This window comes from Panthera uncia, chromosome B4 (genome assembly GCF_023721935.1).
Source record: "Panthera uncia isolate 11264 chromosome B4, Puncia_PCG_1.0, whole genome shotgun sequence".
NCBI classification, from domain to species: Eukaryota; Metazoa; Chordata; class Mammalia; order Carnivora; family Felidae; genus Panthera; species Panthera uncia.
In genome coordinates this window covers 98976890-98998233 of record NC_064809.1, presented here as the reverse complement: position 1 = coordinate 98998233, position 21344 = coordinate 98976890, and the positions used below count along the sequence as shown (strand labels likewise).

Here is a 21344-nt window from a genome sequence, read left to right as displayed (position 1 = left end):
CTGACAAGCATAGTAATAATTAAAAGTAGACTTTTAGTCCTTTTTCTTATTGTTTTTAGCATTTTCATAAGAAGTGTCCCTTTTTAATGCCTCCACCCAGAAGGAGCTGTTCCACACATCTTCTCCTTGGAATTTGACCATATTAATTAATTCATTTTCTTTACAGATCTAGACTTTGATGGTCTTTACAGGGTTTGTTTTGCTTCAAGTCAGAGATAAATGTATTAGCCAACCTCCCCAGCCCCACTTTCACCAAACCAAACGGAGAGAAAGGTGTGTCCTACTATAGAAGCAAATTCCTTAAACTTAATTAAAAATTTATTTGATGAGGAAAGCTACTGTTCTTAAATTCTGGGATTCTGACTGCCTTAATACCAACTTATTCCTTATAAAGGACAATGCCACTGAGTAAAAGCAGCTTCACTCTAATGAATCAAATAGATATTCATTACATTGAATGAAAAATGGCAATACTTCTAAATATACCTTTGGGAGGGTGGTCTGGACCATTCAGTGCTCCCTGAATAGCTGCTTGGGCAGCAGAGTTCTGGGCCTTCAGCATTTCAATGGTTTCCCTTAGTTCTATAAGTTCAGACTCCTGTGAAACAAATAGAATTTAGAGGTTTTAGTACCTAGAGAGAAAAGCAAAATGTCCTTGCTTATAATTCACTACCAACTGGGTTCAATTGTACGTGGTGCGAACGTCCTGAGAGATTTGGATGCCTGACTAACCTTGTCAAGTTGCATTTAACAACTTCTCATTTAGTTAAATGTAAAGGAGAATAAAAACAAAAAAAATGCCTTGGTCATTTTCTTATGAATGTGACCTGAATGGTCTTTATTCCTTTCAAAGGGTGGCACCTAAAGCTGGACAGTTCAACACAAAGCAAGATGTCACATGGTTCATTTTATACCAAACCTATGAATACCACCAGATTACATCACAGGGTTAGCTATCAGGATTGTACTGGTGAATCAGACTGCATTTTACTGTCAGCCGGAAACCCTGAATGAATGACTTCAGATTTTGTCTCTTTGATTTTGCACTTGGGGAATTGATTCTTCATACCCAAGTATAAAAAGAGGTATTCATCCCTAACTCATTGCTACTAAATATCATATTATTAAATTCTGCTTTGCAAATCATGGTCGTCTTAGATTCTGCTACTTTTTATCCAGTAAGATTTTTAGCATGGAGACCTCAATTTTACCAAGCCAAAACAACACAGGAATTTTTTAAAGTGAATAGAATTATATGCAATGTACATTCCTTAAATAATAGTTCATCAAAAAGAAAAAAAAAAGGTAGCATACAAGTCAATTTTTTATACAACATCTGTTTTCTTATTGAACTTAGGGTAACTTTAAGATGTGTCTCAAAGAACATACAAATATGATTTTTCACAGTTATCTAAATGAATTATTTAACCACAAGTGACTACGAGGCAGCATCAGGAAGACATGTGCCTCACTGCAAAATGAAGTAGAGTGTTTTTTCTAGCATTGGCAGTATTTCCATCGGGAGCCCCCAAACCAGGAGTATCCAGAATTCTTGGCCGTGATGGCAACTCTAAAAATTAGAATTTTTGTCAGCCTCTTAGAGGGAGAATTCCTAGGTAATGTAATTGTCATTTATCATTTTCTCTAGCATCGTTGGCAGAAATCCAAAGGATCAGGCTTGGGTTCTTCCCTCCATAGTCAGTAGCTTATTCCTACTCTCTGTCTTCCGAATATACAAAAAAAGGTAAGATCACAACATTGCCTTTGTAGGAAACTGCTTCAGATATGAGAACATCCAGAGACCATTCGAAAGTTAGACACTTAAAAAAAAAAGGGGGGCAATGCTAACTGTAATGATATCCAACTTTGGAATAGATACCTAGCACATCCTGTAACTATTGTCACTGGATATCTGACGTATTTGTAATGGACACAGATATTAAAAAAATAAACCCTCTTACAGACTTCTAATAGTTTGTAAGTCAAAGAATTACATAATGAAAATCAGTAACAATCTTGTGGATTCATAGATGGATCCTTAAATACTTGACTGTAATTCATTTGCATGTATTTTTCACAAAAGAAACAGGTTTGTGGAAAAGTTTCACTGTCATAATACAAATTTCGTCATAATTTCTGTCTCTCCAAGTTCTATCTAAATTTTTTCCCTTGCTCAATTAGTAATAGGTAAGTTTACCAAAATTTAACGTGTTTTCCATTTAAAATAAATTTCCCAGTAGATAAAATGTTTACTGAAAATTCATTCTGCCTTTACCAGAAAATTATTCACAAAAGGAGATCTACTGTACATACTTAATCAATCACATAATTTAAAGAGTAATTTTACAACGTGTAAACTAGAATACAAGTTAAATTTTGATTAAAATCAGATTTTCATCCTTGAATTTAAAATCGACAGTGCCTGTACCGTGGATTAAAATCTGCTGAAATATGTGGCTTTAAGTTGAAAGAAGTAAAATGGAAATGAGATCTCATACTTAATTTTATGAGTAAGCAGACTTATTTCAGGGTCTAAACTTTAATGTTTTCTATGGAAATCTCTTCTCAAAACTGTTATAACAAAGATTACAAGTGAAATGTTCAGGGAATATTGCTTTTTCAGAAAATAGCTTTTAATGTGAGGTAGAAGAATGCTCACTTTTAAAACTAAGTATCTTCTAAAAAAAACATATTAAGCACGTTAGTTATTATGCAGCATGGCACAGTAGACCCAAAGGAAGAATAACTAGGTAACAGATATATTCATTATATAGTTTGGGAAAATCACATACATGAAAAAATTAGTTTAGCCAAATTCATCTTAGTAGTTCTTTAGGGGAACTTCATAAGTACATGCAAGCACCTATAAAATATTCCAGTGTCTTTAATTAAAAAGATAGGTAAATTTGACAGTGATAATCTGTTCAAACCTGAACTAGGTATCTCTATATACATGCAAAAATTCCTTCCTTCTTTCTTATTTCAGTTGATGAGATCCATCTTCCACATCACTTCAAACTATAGCTATCCTTTTCTCTGAGTCTTCCCATATGATTTTTCCCTTTGCTTTAAATATTTTTCTCACCATTAAAGGCCATGGTAGAATGAGCTTGAAACCTCTTAGTTTGCCTTTCAGAAAAACTAAAGCCCTTCTCTGTGCTTCCAGATTTAAAGCATTCAGCTTATTTAGCTGTTGTAGACTTTATCTTTTCACCTGACTTAGGATCTCAGTAAATGTTGGGGTGATTTTGCTCAAATGTTCTGGTCTATGCTAAACAGGTGTTTATCTCCTAAGAATAATGTAAAGCTTCAATTCTACTTATATTTTAACAACAGGGTGTTTGATCACCTATGGTGCCATATAAAAACATCAGTGACTTTATTATTCATTATAAACAGGAAGTCTGGATATGGCTAAATCAGTGAAATCATTTCCTTGGGATGGCAACAAAGTCAGGGTTATCCTTTCTCTCTTTTCCAGTAGTAAGTATATAAAGATTAATAGAAGGCACTTGAAAGTGAAAACTTGACTGAGACATATAAATTGTTTTTAAATAGTTTATTTCTAGTTTTCCTTTTCTTCTCCTTCATAATTATAATTGATTGTTCACATTTATTTTTAAGCCATATTTTTCTAAGGTGATTATAATGCTTGGAAATTGCAATGCTGCTTCCAAGTACAATTATGAATTCCTCTTTTTTTGCCGTATAATTAGAAGCAAGTTCTAGAAATAGCCAAATATAAAATCATTTGATACTCTGAAATATTTTCATATAGTGTCTTTATTTTGAAAGTGACCAAATAGAAGATACTTGAGTTTTAAGAATATTACACTTTCAGGAAATAAAAAAAAAACTGGAAAATGTATATGCCATCAGGATAAGGATTTAAAGTCTCTTCTAATTCAGTAGTATCCATTTTCCTACTCTCTTCATATATACTAAGGAGAAGATTGAGGCTAGGATAATTCTGTACAGGATCTTGGGAATAGATGATCAGATCATATTTCATTGATGTTTCTCACTTTTCAAACGTGGTACTTTAAAACTTGGGAACCAAAAATTCATTCACCTACAATAAGCTATTGTAGATAATGATGTCCCAAATACCTGCCGTTGATGTAAGATTCCAGTTTTCCATGAAAGTTTCTTGTGTACAAGAAGGTGGATGGAGGCAGTATCTTTTCCAATTGTTTTGTACATGTCTCTGATGCTAAATAAGTATCAAGGTCAGGCTTGGAATGCTTCAAAATGAGATGATCAAATAGTTTGTCATAATACTCACCTTGCTTGGTATCCTCTCCAACCTAATTTCCTAACTGCATCTGACCTCTTTCCAAGTTTCTCCTGGAAACTTGCAAATTTCCTACAAGCTTGGCAATAAATCTCATCAACCAACTTGACCTTCTAGGCAAGGTTCTTAAAAAATTTCTGCTAAACCTGTCTTTGGTTTCATCACACTGACATTCAGTTAATCTTAAACTGTCTAGCTGTAGTTTCTTTGAACACATCCTACTCCCCATCCCTGTGTGTGTGCCTTGAAATCTTGTAAATTTTTCTACTGAAAGAACCCAGCCAGCCCTGATTCTAAGAAAATACACTAGTTCATCAAATCCCAGTAGTATAAGTAACTTGCATCCATGAAAAATTTATGGATTCAAATTACCCTCTGGGAGGGACAGAGAGAGACAGAGAATCCCAAGCAGGGCTTGAACCCACAAACTGCGAGATCACGACCTGAGCCAAAACCAAGAGTCAGATGTTCAACCAACTGAGCCACCCAGGTGCCCCTTGAAATCCTATATTTTTATCATAATCTGTCACCTACTGGAATATATACTCTTATAACCAGTTATACACAGTTTACATATATAGAATGCATATATTATATATGTACACTATAAAATATATGTCATATACATATAGTTCACTGCTAAATTCTCAGTAGCTAGAGCAGTGTCTTATACAGAGTAGAAATTCAATATAACTTTGGTGAATGATTAAATGGACAAATGAGCCTTGGAACTCCAAGAACAGAGTTTCAAAACCTCTGCTCTATATGCTCTAATCTTTTTCCCAGGATTGTTGGATCACCAGAGAGCAATATACCCTTTTATCTCAGCTCCCTGAAGAAATGACTTTACTGAAATATGATTAAATGTTATGCCCTCAGCTTTTAGAGAAATGTCTATTTGAACAGCGATTTTGTCTTTTGTTATTCCATGACCCCAATTTTAAAAACTTTACAATAAATTTGTCCTTGAATTCAGTGCCAAAAAGTTTGTCTCTCCGATCTAAATTATACTCTTCTGGTCAGAAAATGAGAGCTACACATGCCAAGCAATCCCCCTTTGTGTGCTGGCTTCCTTGACATTCAATTCCATTTTGTGCTTTGCAGTAGTGATTACGTAGGCTCAGGCGTCTTGTTATATACATTCTTCTACTGGTTTTCACTAGATTCTGTTACTGAGTTGTGCCATATCGTATTACAATTAATTTTATGATTCTCAAAACCACCTTGGATATAGGCAAGTTATACATCTCAGATTAATAAAATAAATTACTAACACTGTTGTGTGCATACAGCTTGCAATGAGACAAGCAATCACTTTATTTTCAGTTAAAAAAGGGCAAGGCAATTTCAGACATCATGGCATCTTCTGAGAAAATTTCATAATTTGGCAATGTTACGTTATGGATAATTTTAAAATTCCAGGTAGTATGCAGATGTGTTTAAAAATATTTGGGCATTATTCATAGGCATTATGAAAAAATTAACAACTGCGTAGTTTTCCAATTTTTGTAAGAAATTTTACTTTTAAATATAAAGTAATTAAAGGAAATATGGGGGGGTGAAAAACATTAATTTTGACTTTTTAAAGATATGAGACTTAAATACTAGCTATGATTTCTAGTGATATGCCTGGCATATGGACAATGATAAACTTGGCTTATCCTATATCCCTTAAGGGGAAAAAGGAAAGCAATGTAAGAAAGGTAACATTTTTGACTATCCACTGTATGTAGTGTTATATAGTACCTTATTTGTTCCTCATAATGCTTCTGTAAGGTAGTTATTATAATCCTGATTTTTAAAATGATGAATTTAAAATAAATAAATAAATAAATAAATAAATAAATAAATAAATAAAATGATGAATTTGAGGGTCAGAAAAGGAAAATTCCTCAGCCCTTACAGAGGTTCCACTGATGGGGTGCCTGGATGGCTAAGTTAAGTGCTGACTCTTGATCTCAGCTCAGGTCATGATCTCATAGGTTGTGAGTCCAAGCCCTGCATCTGCTCTGTGCTAAAGGCATGGAGGGAGCCTGCTTGGGATTCTGTCTCTCCTTTCCTCTGTCCCTCCCCAGCTTGTGCATGCTTTCTCTCTCAAAATAAATAAATAAACTTAAAAAAAAAAAGAGGTTCCGCTGAGATCCACACTCAAGCTTCCTTATATTCTTTCCCACTTGGCTGCCCTAAAAGACCTTTGTAATCCTATTTGCCAAGTTCTTAGGTTACATAGTGAAGTGGTAAACTGTACTGCCCCTCTCCTCTTCAAAAAAGATTAAGATAAAATTCCTGTGCTCAAAAGGCATTTGTCATCTTCCCTTACAGAACAGGTTTGACAGGGATGGATAGTGCTCTCTTTCATGGGCAAGAGGGAAATCTGTGAAATAGGAGCATGGAAGACAAGGGCAAATAACGTTACAGTTTGCTAATTACACCAGGCTACAAGAGGAATATTTGATTTTTCTCTTTAGTTTAATTGGGCTGTTCATTCAGGGTTTTTTTTTTTTTAATGTAAAAATTGGTAAACGAACACAATGGTAACATATGCTAGCTCTCTAAAGCTAATGACATACTTTACGGAACTAAAGACAAAAACTGAAGCCATCTCTAGGGACAGATATAGGTACAGATTCTGAAAACAGCCAAAGCTTTTCAGATTTTGGATCTCTGAAAATTAGATGAAAACTGGACATCTGCTCAGATCATGCACATATGCGGGTTTTACAAATGTTTCCATACAATTTTAGAGACTGCATCTGTCTCTGACACCCATCCAAGGACCCAGGTTAGGGCCGAAATAACGGCAGAGAGGTAAGTTACTGGTCACCCCATGGAAAGTGTCCATACTCTTTCTAGGCAACGTGAACCTTTTTGATATGTCTGCCTTGTGACCTAAATTCTCTGTTTCTTTCTTTTTAGAATTCCTTCTCCCACTCCGTAAAAACCCATCAGGTTTATTTTAAAGCTTTTCATATAAATTAGCTTTACTTTTCAAAGACAGCATCCCCAGATGCCAACTGGTCCTTGTTAGTGCAAACGACCCAAATCTTCATTTAGCATTCCGCATTTCTAAACTTCAGCTCACGATCAGTGTTTCAGTCTCATCTCACAGATGCTGTACCCTGAGTCCCTTTACTTTGTAGAGTCCTCACTCTCCTCCAGACTTTCCTCACGCCTATCTCAGATTATAGCCATGGTCCATAACTGGGTTTACAGACCATAAATTTGTGAAAATTCTTGTCAGACTGTAATTCTTGTCAACTGCATAACAAATTGTTCCTGGAATATTCTAACTCTTCCCCTATACAACTGCTTCTCTTTCTTAAAACATTTGGTATTCTTTTAATGGGTCCAGTCAGAAGTGAAATAGATGGCCTAGAAAGAACTTTGCGTGTGCGTGCGTGCGTGTGTGTGTGTGTGTGTGTGTGTGTATTCTAATATAGATGAATCTGAATCATAAGTCTTTAAAAATTAAAATCTGACAAGAAAATGCATTATCTTGTCATTGTTTCAATCTAATAAGGAAGGGATCCTCTGAAGCATTATATTTAAGGAGCTGCATCTCAGGCATTGTTTAAACATCCTATGTAACTTGCTGTCTTATTTGAATCCCCTGTGGTGATTCTTGAACATACCTTCTGTTCCGCTGTCATAGTTAGACTTTGCAGTCGACCAGTCATATTCCCTAAACTCTTTTCAAAAGCTGCTACGAGGTGAGCCTGTGAACAAAACGGAAGGAACACATTTTAAATGTCAGGACCTTACGCAGATGGATGAAAACTCTTCATTTTATAAAATGCTGAATTTCAGGTGTTCTAATTCTTTAAATACTATGACCATCTTGGTTAGCTCTCAGTGATGACTCTCCTTTAACATCAATCTTTATTTATATTCCTAAACTTCAGTTTAAATTCAGTGTTTCCATTTCTTGACATTTAATGTGAGTTCAGCTTCTGAAAAGGGATGGCATTTTGCAAATAATAACACCTTCCGGCCTGCATCTCACAGAGGATTTGACACCCAAAATGCTGAATAAAGTTCTGAGTTGCCAAGTTTTTAGACTTCAAGCTCAAGGGGAGGTCACTGCAATAGTCAATGGACAAATGTTTCTCCTTTTTATACCTGCATGATGACCTTTGGAGATATTGTTAGCTCCTTTATTGTAATGACACTCTCCTTCAAGTGTCAGACATCTGCTGACAGCTTTAACATTATCTTTCCTTTTTTTGTGCTTACAAAGAATTCAGTTGAAAAGAGTTGTCTTCATTCTCCAAACTCTTTTTAATAAAATGGCTTTTATTTCTACTTTATTCCCTTCAACTAAGGAAGTGCAGGTTGGCCGGCTAGAAATAACACTCAGTCATATTTTATTTAAGTTTTCATGGCTTTCGGGTTTTATTTTAAATCTCCCGGAGTTATACATATTGCTGTATAAAACCATAACTCTTATGATTAAGAAGTATTTGACAATCTTACAGCTCTAAAATAGGCCCAATTCTGTTGACATGCCATTATCCAACAGCTTCACCCACAGAATATTAAGCACGAAGAAGAGGTCCTTCAAGCTTTCACGGTAGCTTGAGGAGAGCTATAGGGGTGTTATCTCACACTCATCCAATCTTATTGTGCCCTTACAAAGGTACAATGATGGAATATTTCACAGCCTACATCTACAATGAACTATGTGTGGGAAGAAATTTGGTAGTCCTCAGCAAAAGATTAATTCTTTGAGGGAAGGGAGTAAAAGGACTTCTTAAAATACTTCACCTTGTAACTCTAGCAGAGCTGAAACGCTGAGGTAACTATTATCAGATGAATCACAGGAGTCCAAGGAATTAGGGCACTAGAAACATTCCATTATTGGTAACAGCTAGAGGTTTATTTCATTATTAATAATGACTAGAGGTTTATTCCATTATTGGTAAGAGCTAGAGGTTTATTTCATTGTTGCCAACAGCTAGAATGTACAAGTCCCTTCCATTAGCATCACGACACAAAGGTGTCTTTGTTCTTAGCTCTGAGCTTATGCTGGGCTGGGCTCCCTTTCTTTTCCTGACATTGCTATATAGAGAAAGATAATTGGTGGAGAATACTTCTATTAATCTTCAGTCTACCAGAACAACTCTTTATTCTTTTTCCACTCCCTCTTCTCTCTTTCTCCCTCCCCCCAAATTGTCTCTCTCTCTCTCTCTTTCTCTCTCTCTCTCTCATACACACACACACACACACACACACACACACACACACACACACCCTTGAGAGTTATACTCCAGGGTTCATTAGCAGATTTAATTGGAAAAATAACAGTCTTTTAAAAAAAGGAATAGTAGGGGCGCCTGGGTGGCTCAGTCGGTTAAGCATCATGACCTTGTGGTCCATGAGTACTGGCCCTGTACCGGGCTCTGTGCTGACAGCTCAGAGCCTGGAGCTTGCTTTGGATTCTATCTCCCTCTCTCTCTGCTCTTCCCCCACTCGTTCTCTCTCTCTCTCTCAAAAATGAATTTAAATATTTTTTTTAAATTAAAAAATAAAAAAGGAATTGTATCTTGTAGTTTAAAATGTTTTCAATGGCAAGGAATATCATTACATCAGACTTAATATTTCAGAAATTAACATAAGGTTATGTTGCATTTTCTCTCACGCGTAAACCTTTTTAATGTAAAAAAAAATTCCTGCCATATTAAAATTGAACAAAGTGAAAATGCAGAGCTCACTGGTTCATCAGTCACCAGCCAAGTCCAGAAATTGGACATTTGAAGATGTTAGAAGTTCTCTCTTACCTCTCCCCTATTACTGTCGCCTCTCCCTGCCCCAAAGATAACCACCATTATCGCAACATTGGTGGTAATTATTGTCTTGCTTCTCTCTATAGTTGCACCACTGAGCTTGCATTCCTAAACACTATGTTTTAGCCTTGTCTATTTTTAAAACTTTCAGAGTGGAATCATATGGCACAATTATTTTGTGACTTTTGCTTTGCTTAACATTGAGTTTCTGAGATTCATCCAGTGGTAAGCAGCAGGAGTTAGATTTTGCTGTAATGCATTGCTCTGTGTGATTTATAATGTATTTGCCTATGATTGACCATTTTGTGCTGATTCTAGTTTAGATGATAATCAATAATCATGCTGTGAGCATACAATAGGTTTCTAAATCCTAAAATAAAATTGCTCATTTTCTTTTAAAATAGTGAAAATTCTGGCCGAAAACCATTGTTAACATGTACTAAAAGAAATGTAAGAATGTACTCAATATTGCAGTTTTAATTCTCTCAAACAACTGTAATGCCCAATTATTGGATGTAAAAACTAGAAGAAAATTTATACTTTACCTTCTATGCATATTTTATCAGTTGAATGGGAGTTAAAGTGACAAAGAATGTAGGAATGTGAGTATGCTGAATAAATATATTGTCTGTATTTTGTAGCTATAAATATATTGCCTATAATTTGTAGCTATTAATTAATACAAAATGTTCACTATGAGAATGTCAGTTTTCAATCTTTGGAACATTGCTACTCATTAATTATTCATAAGAAATGTATAACTGGTTACCAAAGAACATTTTGAGTCACATCGTTCTCCATGAAAAATATGTTAGAGGTATGTTAGTGAAATACTGCTTTTAAGTTTGTCTTGGCTTACTAACTTTGTTACTTTGAAGGTAATAAAAGGATAAACTTCTCACCAATTGGATTAATGGAAAGACAGTACAAGATACAAATAAAAGAAACTAAAATGGAAAGTAAAACTGATTAAACTATAGGACAATATATCTTGTCTGAAAACCTTAACAAAATTATGACTTTTTAAAAATTGTGGATTTTTAGAGGGACTACTGATCATGATTTACTTGGGTCTTACTTCTCCATTACCAGCTGCATAATTTGAAAGCCAGAGTAAAATTGTGTCAATATGATAATGACTACATCCCAATGTGTGTTAGGTGAAGTCTGTCAAGGTAATAAAATAAGCAAGACTGAAGAGTAGTTATGGATGGTATTTCTAATACATACTGACTTCAGTTTTTGAATCCTATAATACAATCTGAATAGACATGTAAAGAGAATTATCGTACTGCTAAACAGTAAGATGAAATATTATGAAAAATGCCTGCATTATATTTGTTCCCCCAGAATTTAGTAATGGTCCACCAACCAAAAAATATACATAGATTTTTGTGGATATATATATCTGTGACTTTAGTTTTGAAAATCAATAGATGAACTGAAAATAAATGAAACTATCATAATTAAGGTTTCACATTTCTTTTACACATTATAAAATTGTCCCTTCAGTTTTTGCCATTGTTAGTATATGCAAACTGTTTTCTGTTAAAGGAGATGCAGAAAAGCAAGAGTAACTGCCAGGTTATATAAAAATATTAAATAAAGCAAAAAAAAAAAAAAAACAAAACAGGACACAATCCTAAACAAAATAATATATTTGAGATTTTGGGCTAAAAGACCAATGTGCTGAAAGGAAAAAAAAAGTATCTTTTGTTTTGTGACATGTTCATTCAGTGGTACCTTTGAAAAATGGTAATAATAACTAGCCTCAGCACCCACTTCTAGATGATCTAAGAGCTGAGATTTGTACAACAAAATATATTAGAACATGAAGAAATGCTTCCCACATGTCTTGGCTGCAGAAAGGTGTGAGTGAAAGGCCAGGGGGCACCTGACTGTAAGATGTGACTATACATTTGCAGCTGCTTGCTTGTGGGGCTTCTGTTTTCTTCCTGTGCATGTGTGGGGTATTGATTTAGCGAAGGTCCGACAACATGCTTTCTTTCCTTTCCTTTTTTTTTTTTAATTTTTATTTATTTTTGAGAGAAAGAGAGAGAGAGAGCTTGAGCAGGAGAGGGACAGAGAGGGAGACACAGAATCAGAAGCAGGATCCAGGCACTGAGCTGTCAGCACAGAGCCTGATGCAGGGCTCAAGCCCAGGAACCCTAAGGTCATGACCTTCAGGTGATTTCAGAAGATTTATAAAATGCATTATGAAGTAAAAAAAAAAAAAAGGAGCATGAAAAACAGGATATAATTTTAGGCTCCTTTTCATGTGCAACAAGTTTTGCTAATGATAACATAGATGTAGCCAGAGGAAGCTGGATACATTTGGAAATTTTCTCTAAGACTAGCACTTTTTAAACAAAATTATCTATTTGACACTACTTCCTCTAATTCTGTATTTATTCTTTTTTTTTTCATTATTATTCCTTGAGGAGATATTATAGATGCTTTTTCTTCTAATAGCACCCTTCCTCCATGACATTTTAGCACCAGAGATATGTTGTATACTTTTTTATGCACTCCATGTATATCTGTGCTTCCATGTATATCTGTGCTTTGTGCATAAAAAGAGTAAGTTTTTTTTTTAACCACAGAAAAACAATTTTCACCCTCTGGTGGTCATATCAATGCTCAGCTGAGAATATGTGAGCCAAAGTCATGAAAACACATCAGTGAAAACAGTGTGGTATGCATGATTAAAGGAGAAGTGGTAGGTAGCCAATGGCTGACAACTTTAAAAAATTTTTGCTCCCCTTCTAAACAATGGCACAGAGTCAAATTTCAGGACTGTTCCCTTATGTTAAAATTTGGTTGCTCGTGTGTGTGTGTGTGTGTGTGTGTGTGTGTGTGTGCGTGTGTACAAGCCTTTGCAGGTGTGTGTTGCATATATGTATTCATGGGAATAAAAAGATCAAAGTTGAAAGGATACATAAGAAACCAACAATCGAATGTTACACAGCCATACAAAAGAATGAAATTTTGCAATTTGAGACAACATGGATAGACTTAGAGGGTGGTATGCTAAGTGAAATAAGTCAGACTGAGAAAGACAAAAACCATATGACTCCACTCATACATGAAATCTTAAAAGAAATGAACAAACAGAAGGCAGAATCAGAACTGTAACTACAGAGAACAAATGGATGGTTGTCAGAGGGGAACGGGGTGTGGGGGTGCTGGGCAAATAGGTGAAGGGGAGAGGGAGATACAGGCCTCCAGCTATAGAAGGAGTAAGTCACAATCATAAAAAGCAGAGCATAAGGAATACAGTCATATAGTCAGTGATATTGTAATAGTGATGTAATGGGACAGATGTAATGGCACTTGTGATGAACACAGAATAATGTATAAACTTGGGAAATCACTATGTATATAGTGATATAGTATATAGTATATATATAATGTATAAACTTGGGAAATCACCTGAAACTAAAGGAACATTGTATGTCAACTATACCCTCCCCCCAAAAAAGAAACCAACAACCATGTTTAGGAAGGGAGTGTCTGAGGGAAAAACAAATATACACTTTTTATTGCATCCATTTTTTTAGTTTGAGTTTTCCTTTTTAACAGAATATTAATATAATGCGTTTTAAATGGAAATAGTTTTAAAAATACCGTGTAAAAGCCCAAATTCCATAATGTATAGCAGACATTTATCATCCTAACATCTGAATATATAAACCTATGCAAGAGACATTTATGAAATAAAATAAAATCCTGAGTAATCATTAAAGACATCTGTAAATATCTTGACTCTCCAGTCCATAGGGTCTATCATTGAGCCTTCCTCATTGCAGATAAACACAATTCATGTGTTTCTGGCATTTACATTGTAATATGTTCTCTGGGTGCTGAGTCAGGAACCTAGACTGAGTGTTTTACAGTGTTATTCATCTAGCCTATAGTATAAAATTTATAGTTGCTTCTGAACTATTTCTTTAAGAATTATTCTTAAACATAAAATATAGGTTAAATAATTCTGTCCTCTTTCAGTACTGCCTAAAAATTCTCTAAAACCTGCCATTATTTTTAACAACCCCCTAACAACATCGATAAAAATGGATACAGCCAACCCCAAATTAATTTGATTCTTCCCACGTTGAAAAGATAAAATCAATTCAAATCCAGTGCTGAAATGAATACATGGTGGGTTAAAAAGACTTACTTCTATACTGTGGAAGTTATATTGCACAATAATTTTTATCCTTAAAATCTCTCTTAATCAGCTCGTACCCCATGGGCCTACACCTGCTCTCTCTTGCCCTGTCATGCTTTGTCTAGGAGATAGAAAACCTCAATGGAGAGCAGAGTGGTGAGGCAGAGGAAGGGCCCAGAGCTACACACTTCAACTGAGCAGATTAATGTTGAGTGCAGGTGGCAGGGCGTATGGCAAAACAGTGGGAGCTTCCTTACCCCTCACTGGTGTTTCTAACACTAATGTTCCTTAGGACCAGGCACAATGTCACAGGTTCTCCTTTCTTATTCTGCATCTATTCTGAATATTCCTGGCACATTGAAAGATATTCAATAAATGTTAATATTATTGATGGTCTCATTGGCATCATTTTTGCCACTCTCAGCTGGTCAAACTGCTATGAGAAGACTGCCCAGGTTTTTTAGGGAACTCTCTCTCATTTCCAATATAGCTTGGATACCCAAATGTAGACCTAAGTTAATTTTTTTATAATTAATTGGGTGCTTAACTAATTGCCCAATAAATTGTGCTGAAGAATGCAGGGCACATAGAATTTTTTATCTTCCAAAGTTAATCGCTGTCAACCACCAACTGTATTGTGGTTTGAAAAATATCTACGGAGAGTAATAAAAATAAGACATAAGAAAAGAAATAGCCCTTGTAACTCTTACTAATGTTTCCAACCTAAGAAGAAACAAAAGCCCTTTAACCACGTCAATTTGGGTTTACATTTTATTACTCGACATGCAGGGAAGTTTACGTTTGTATGAGTGACTGAAGTCTGTTTTATTTTTGGACACTTAAAGTTTGTGAGGCTGTTACTAAAATTATTCCATTTACTATATAAAAATCTATTCTAATATATCAAAAAAATCAAGAGTGACTTACATTTGCTGAAAGTTGAGATGTGAGGGTAGCAACTTTTTCTTGCGATGCAACCAGCTCTCGACGCAGTTTATGGATTTGCTGAATGTAATTAAAAAAAAAATCAATTCAATATGCTAGTGGATTTTTACTTAAAACTAAGAATTCAATCCAAGAAAGCAAATACTATATTCCGCTCATGCAGCCCCTTAATTAGTGTATCAGCACCAATTCCTGAAAAACCAAAGAAATGTGAACACTAGCTATACAGTAACAGTCAAATACCATGTATAAGAAGAGAAGTAAGTGACTATGTTCAAGGTCAGGACTCAAATTTGCAAATTAAAATTTTTTTAACATTTATTTATTTTTGAGACAGAGAGAGACAGAGCATGAACGGGGGAGGGTCAGAGAGAGGGAGACACAGAATCCAAAGCAGGCTCCAGGCCCTGAGCTGTCAGCACAGAGCCTGACGCGGGGCTCGAACTCACGGACCACGAGATCATGACCCGAGCCGAAGTCGGATGCCCAACAGACTGAGCCATCCAGGCACCCCTCAAATTTGCAAATTAAAGGAATGTACTGAAAGTTTTAGCATGGAGGTTAGCATGGAGTTTTAGCAAAGAAAAAAAAAATACTTTTTTTTTGTTTTTTTTTTGTTTTTTTTAGTATGTGCTTTTTAAAATTTTCTAGTTTGGCAACTTCCCAGCATTAGACTATCCCTTAGCCACTGAAAGTTGGCTCCGATCCAATGTGTAATGATTTCATATTTGAAAATAATTTTATTAGCTGGAGTTTTAATGGCTAACATTCTGAGAGACGCCTTCCCAAAACTTTATTATAATGCCTTTTATTCATTGAGTTACTATTAGCTCAGACTAAAAATGTTTTATAGATTAACCATAGCTTAAGAGGGGGAAAAAATCAGTAATGCTGTTCAAATAATGAGATAAACCAATAAAATAAATGTGCTAAAATGTCTACCTCTTTAGCTAAGTTCACACTGTACCAAAACTGAACCAGAGGAAGAGAGTAGTTCATATCACATTTAAATTGTTAATGTAAGCACTTTCTGCAGTTAAAACTGTGTCTCATGTTGCTAAGAAATGTAAACAGCGATTATAAGGGTAAAACATCTACAGTCATCTGAGACTAAGTCTACTGGTCTACTTCTGGTCTCCAGGGATTTTAGTTACTTAGATGCCAAACATTCTACTCTAATTCTTCTCCTTTCTTTAAAAAGAAATCTTCTATTGTTGTGATTGGACTTTTGGAATACTGTCTCAGTTTGAAAGAGCATTCTTGACACAGTTCAGCGTCTTCTCCCCCACTTTTTGGCAGAAAAGAAATGGTAGTCAATGTTGAGAGACTCTAAAGACCTTGTGAATTTTAAGCTGGAAGCTGGGACGGTGAACATTTATATAATTTCAGCAAATGTGATCCCATTTCACTCCAGTTTTTTTTTGTAATAGATACACTAGCCCCCAATAGCATCGCACTGACTTGCATTCAAATGATGATGACCACAGACAGTCCCAGAAAACAGACCATATACTTTATCCTAAACCAATACAAACTTAAGGAGCCTTTCTCAAGATAATAGCCTCTATTACATGATCCTTTACAAATTAACCCAGGAAACCTTAAAGGAATGGAAATTATTTTTTAAAAACCATGATCCATTAGGAGGCAGAGATGACAAAAAGGGGAGATGGGTAAGGACTAATCAGGCAAATAGGCAGCATTTGTTTATCTCAGCAGCCATATTACGACCGAATTAGCACTGTCAGGTCCATGCAATGTAAATAAAACACTTTAGGTTTTTTTAAAAAAAAACATACTAACTTTTTGGTCTAGCAATGATAAAGATCAAATGCTATAATCAATACTATTTCAGTACTTTTAAGCATAGCATAAATTTTCCTTTAAGTGCTAATAAGGGCAGAGATCCTTTGCAAAGGCTATTGCCAAGACATTGATTTTCTCTGTGGTCTGACTGCCTCAGTGTAAACCAATCAAATATCATTACCACACCTTGAATAAAGTCCTAATTAAAGTCCTCCTGCTCTCCTTGGATAGGAAAATTCTTTTACAAAGTGAAATAAAAAGGATACTCTCTCCAGGTTGCAATCTGATTGGAACATGATTGAGACAAAGTGCATTTGTGAAATGTGTGTGATTAGAACAATATACCACACTAGACATGAAGCGATGATTAGAGCGGCAAAGTCCCGGCATGAAACAGATGGACTGTGATGCTGGTAGCTTCTGTTATGGAGGTCTGATGCCTAAGGTTCAACGGTTTCGTTAATCCTATGCAGTTAGTCTCACAGGCTTGGGGAAAAGAGACTACAATGAATTGGAAAGACCACACATTCATTCATTCATCAGATCTAATGAGTGCTTACTACTACAGGCAAATTTTTGGTTGTTGATCTAAAACTCCATTCTAGAATGTAAGAGGTAAGTTTGCTTTTAAAAACTTCCTTTCATTTTCCTTAAGAGTAAATATCCGAGACCATTTATCAACTAGAGGATCACTTCTGTTGGCAGTGCTGGAGAGCTATGCTACTGTATCACACAGCCCTCTAGTGGTACCTTCCTTTCATCACAGATGTAAACAAAGAGTGGAATATGAAAATGCTACAAATTTTACCTCTGAATGAGCTTTTTCTTCAGCCTGTAAAAGACAAAAGGAAAAAAAAATTAACTATAAGTGACTAATGTCATTTTGCTCCACAAGTATAAATGTATAATTGTACTGTATTAAAAATATTATGATCCAACCTAAGACTATTTATAAATTATTATTATAGTAAAATACATGTTAAAATTTCATAGTATTATACATTATTGTTATATTTATACTATACTTACATGTTATAAATATTAGACTAATATTCTATTATTATAACAGGAACCGTTAAGATTGCAAATGAGTACTTCCTTATATACAAATGATAAAATTTTTTGAAAATGTAGGTTATTTGATTCATGGATACATAATATGCCTTAAAAGCAAAGTTAGAATTAAAAGACAATGTTATTCTAAGATTCAGACCATAAGCAACAAAAACAAAAGTAATCATAACATTTCACTCTAAAAAAGATGGGTGTAGGAAAAAATGAAATATTGGACTTTTTCATACATATTAGAAAATACACTCCATGATATTATAGACATCATCAGCCACGACTTGGGAGTCAGAATTTTATTCTGTGATTTACAGATCATAAAAATGCCAAATAAAGCTGGAGGGAAAATATTGACCTCTACTGATAACTGGGTAAAATCACTTTATTAGTTTCTGTCTTCTTTCACTGTCGCTAATGATTATTAAGTTTACTGAGCTGCAAGTCAGCAAAACATTAAAATTCCCCACGTCAAGATGGTGATGAAAGTGGCTGACAAACATCTTTGGTCATACACATTATGCAAATAAGGACTGCTTTAGGAAATTGAAGGCTGTTTTGGACTCAGTTGCAGAAAATTCCCAGCTCTGTTTTTCTTCTTTGTGCTGGGCTGCAAAATGCCAGAAAATGAGTTATGTGCACCATTACATTTGGGAAGCTCCCTTATTCTGGAAAAAGGTGGAGAATGAATAATACCTCTGAACAGTACAAATCTGCTCATTGCGCTGATCAATTTCGAAGCTAAAAAAATTTTTAAAAAATCTCATTTCCTATCTTTCTTTTGGGGACATTTCCTGGTTGATTGATACAAAAGTACCTGAACCACTTTTTTTTTTTTTTAGAAAATATACAATAAAACAAAGTAACAACATAAACATCAAGGTATTTTTTTATGCATAAGCATTTTCAGTTTTCCCTTTCCTGTATTTTCTCTACTCTTAAAAATAATGTATCGTTAGTAATATTGTGTTGGAATAACAGAGTGGTTACATAGTAAAATCCTAATAGCCCTTATAAGAAAACTGTGTTTTAAAAATAAATGCTAACATAAAGCTTGAATATTTTACATCTCAATTTTAATTTTTAAGTGAAGATTTTATTTTTCAATTCTAATAGTTTTAAGGTTTCCTCAACAGTTGGCATTTGAATCAGAACTAGGGAACTAATTTTAAGATGGAAATTTCACCTTAAAGAAAGCTGGAAGTTATTTGCCTTAAGATATATGGCACAATTAGCTATGACGATTTGTTTTCCCTAGAACTTGGCATGTTTATTGCCACTATATTTTGCCCAAATCCTGCTTCAAGGCCTGCTAGCATTATATAAAACTAATAATAAATAATTTGTAGCTTAAAAAACGCAATGCATCCTATTTAACAAAAAAGTCAAGAAAGATATTCATCATATTTCTCATTAAAAAAAACCTTGAATAAGTTATTTATAATACTCATAAGTATAACCATTACATATTAATTCCATATGGATTGTATATAATGATTTTTCTCATTGCTATATTTTCACAACTATCTTTTCCTTTAATCTTTGCCTTCTTTCATACCTCATGGCTATTAGTACTAGGTAGGTGTTACCATAAAGTGGAAGCACTGAGGCAGAATATTAATATTATACTTCTTTCAGCAATTCAGGCACAGAATTAATAACATCATGAAGGAATATGATTACTTGCCATTTTTAAATGATGGTTTTGAATCAAGTTCAATGTCTGGAGAATGGTAGACAGTATAAAACATTTTGCCTAAATAAAATTATATCAGATGATTCTTTACTCCATAAATCATTAATTAGCCTTTCATTCACCCATTCAAATTTACTAAAAAAAATTACTTTAGTATTAGTTGTGTGTTAGGAAATATGCTAAAGGGATCCACAACAAACCAAACATGGCCCCTGCTCTTATTAAATCAATATAAATTAGATTCCAGGTACAAAAAAGATTCAATCAAGTTTTTAATATACAAGTCCAGTCAGAAAAAAAAAAAGCTATTTATTGCAAGGATCAACAATTTCAGTGCTTAAAAGGACCAGGAATATAAAGAATATAAAAGGCTCTGGGAATTAAAAAAAAATCATACAGCCTCCCTAGGCTTACATTTTCCCCACTTTTCATAAAGATACAGATAATAAGGAGTATGTCTTTCCTTTGAGAAATTAAACAGCACAATAATAACTAAGAACCTGAACTCAGCTTCAGTGTCAGGAAGAAAAAAGGTTGTGGAGGCGGGAACCGGCCTGAGAACATACTCCAGCATCTAAAGGGATGATGCCAAGTGACTGTAAACCTGGAGGAATTCATCTCAGTGTTACTAGATATTCAGGTTACATTAAAAGTGACTTAGAAATTTGAATTTTTAGATAAAAGTTCTGGATTTCACAGTGTTGGCTTGGATTTTAAAAGAAGCACACAAACTCTAAGTGTGCCAAAGGTAAGAACTTGGCAGATCAGATTAGGCCTATGATTTTTTTTTTAATGTTTATTTATTTTTGAGAGAGAGAGAGAGAGAGAGAGAGAGAGACAGAACACGAGAAGGGGAGGGGCAGAGAGAGATGGAGACAGAAGCGGAAGCAGGCTCCAGGCTCTGAGCTGCCAGCACAGAGCCTGATGTGGGGCTCGAACTCACAGACCGTGAGATCATGACCTGAGCTGAAGTCAGTCAGATGCTTAACCCAGCCACCCAGGTGCCCCTAGATCAGGCCTATGATTTCTGATCAATATGCAAATTCCCTTTCTGCTCAGGAATATACTATCAGGTGATAATCCTCAACTTTACAACACAATACTTTTGAAAAATTTACCAAACTGTAAGTTGTAGAAGCGTTAAAAGGTAAAGAATCCTTCCAATGAGACTTGTTAGATTGGTGATTTTATAGGCAAATGTTCTTTGCAACAGGCCATTGTTATTAGTTTGTTTTAATATCTTGAAGTGCAATACATCCAGCAAAATATATAATTCTGTAAGTTGTACAAGTGTTAATGTTATATGGATAATGTTAGAGTAAACATGGTTTATACGCATGGTTGACGAGAGCAGTATTTTGTCTAGTAAGAGCAGATAGTGCCTAATATACTACTTAAAAAAAGAACTTTTTCTCCCCCTAGACACTTGAATTATTTGATGAAGGAAATAACCATGCACAGCTATGTTACTACACTGCCTAAATTCAAAAGATGCAATTCACATCAACTATGATATAAATGGTGCTCCTAGAATCAAAAATCAAAAATCCTGTGTATCAAAAATTTATAATTTTTGTTATTTTTGGT

The 21344-nt window shown here is 34.8% G+C and overlaps 1 protein-coding gene across 1 annotated transcript in view; it reads right to left on the bottom strand.

Annotated features, from left to right (window-relative positions):
• The window catches only part of NAV3 (neuron navigator 3), a 353901-nt gene that overhangs the window by 46995 nt on the left and 285562 nt on the right, over window positions 1-21344 (bottom strand). Inside the window, exons 21-24 of the mRNA XM_049627462.1 lie at window positions 17805-17828; window positions 15173-15250; window positions 7927-8010; window positions 487-598 (exon numbers count right to left, since the gene is read on the bottom strand). Of these exons, the coding sequence (XP_049483419.1) occupies window positions 487-598; window positions 7927-8010; window positions 15173-15250; window positions 17805-17828 (298 nt within the window). The remainder of the gene's footprint in view (window positions 1-486; window positions 599-7926; window positions 8011-15172; window positions 15251-17804; window positions 17829-21344) is intronic.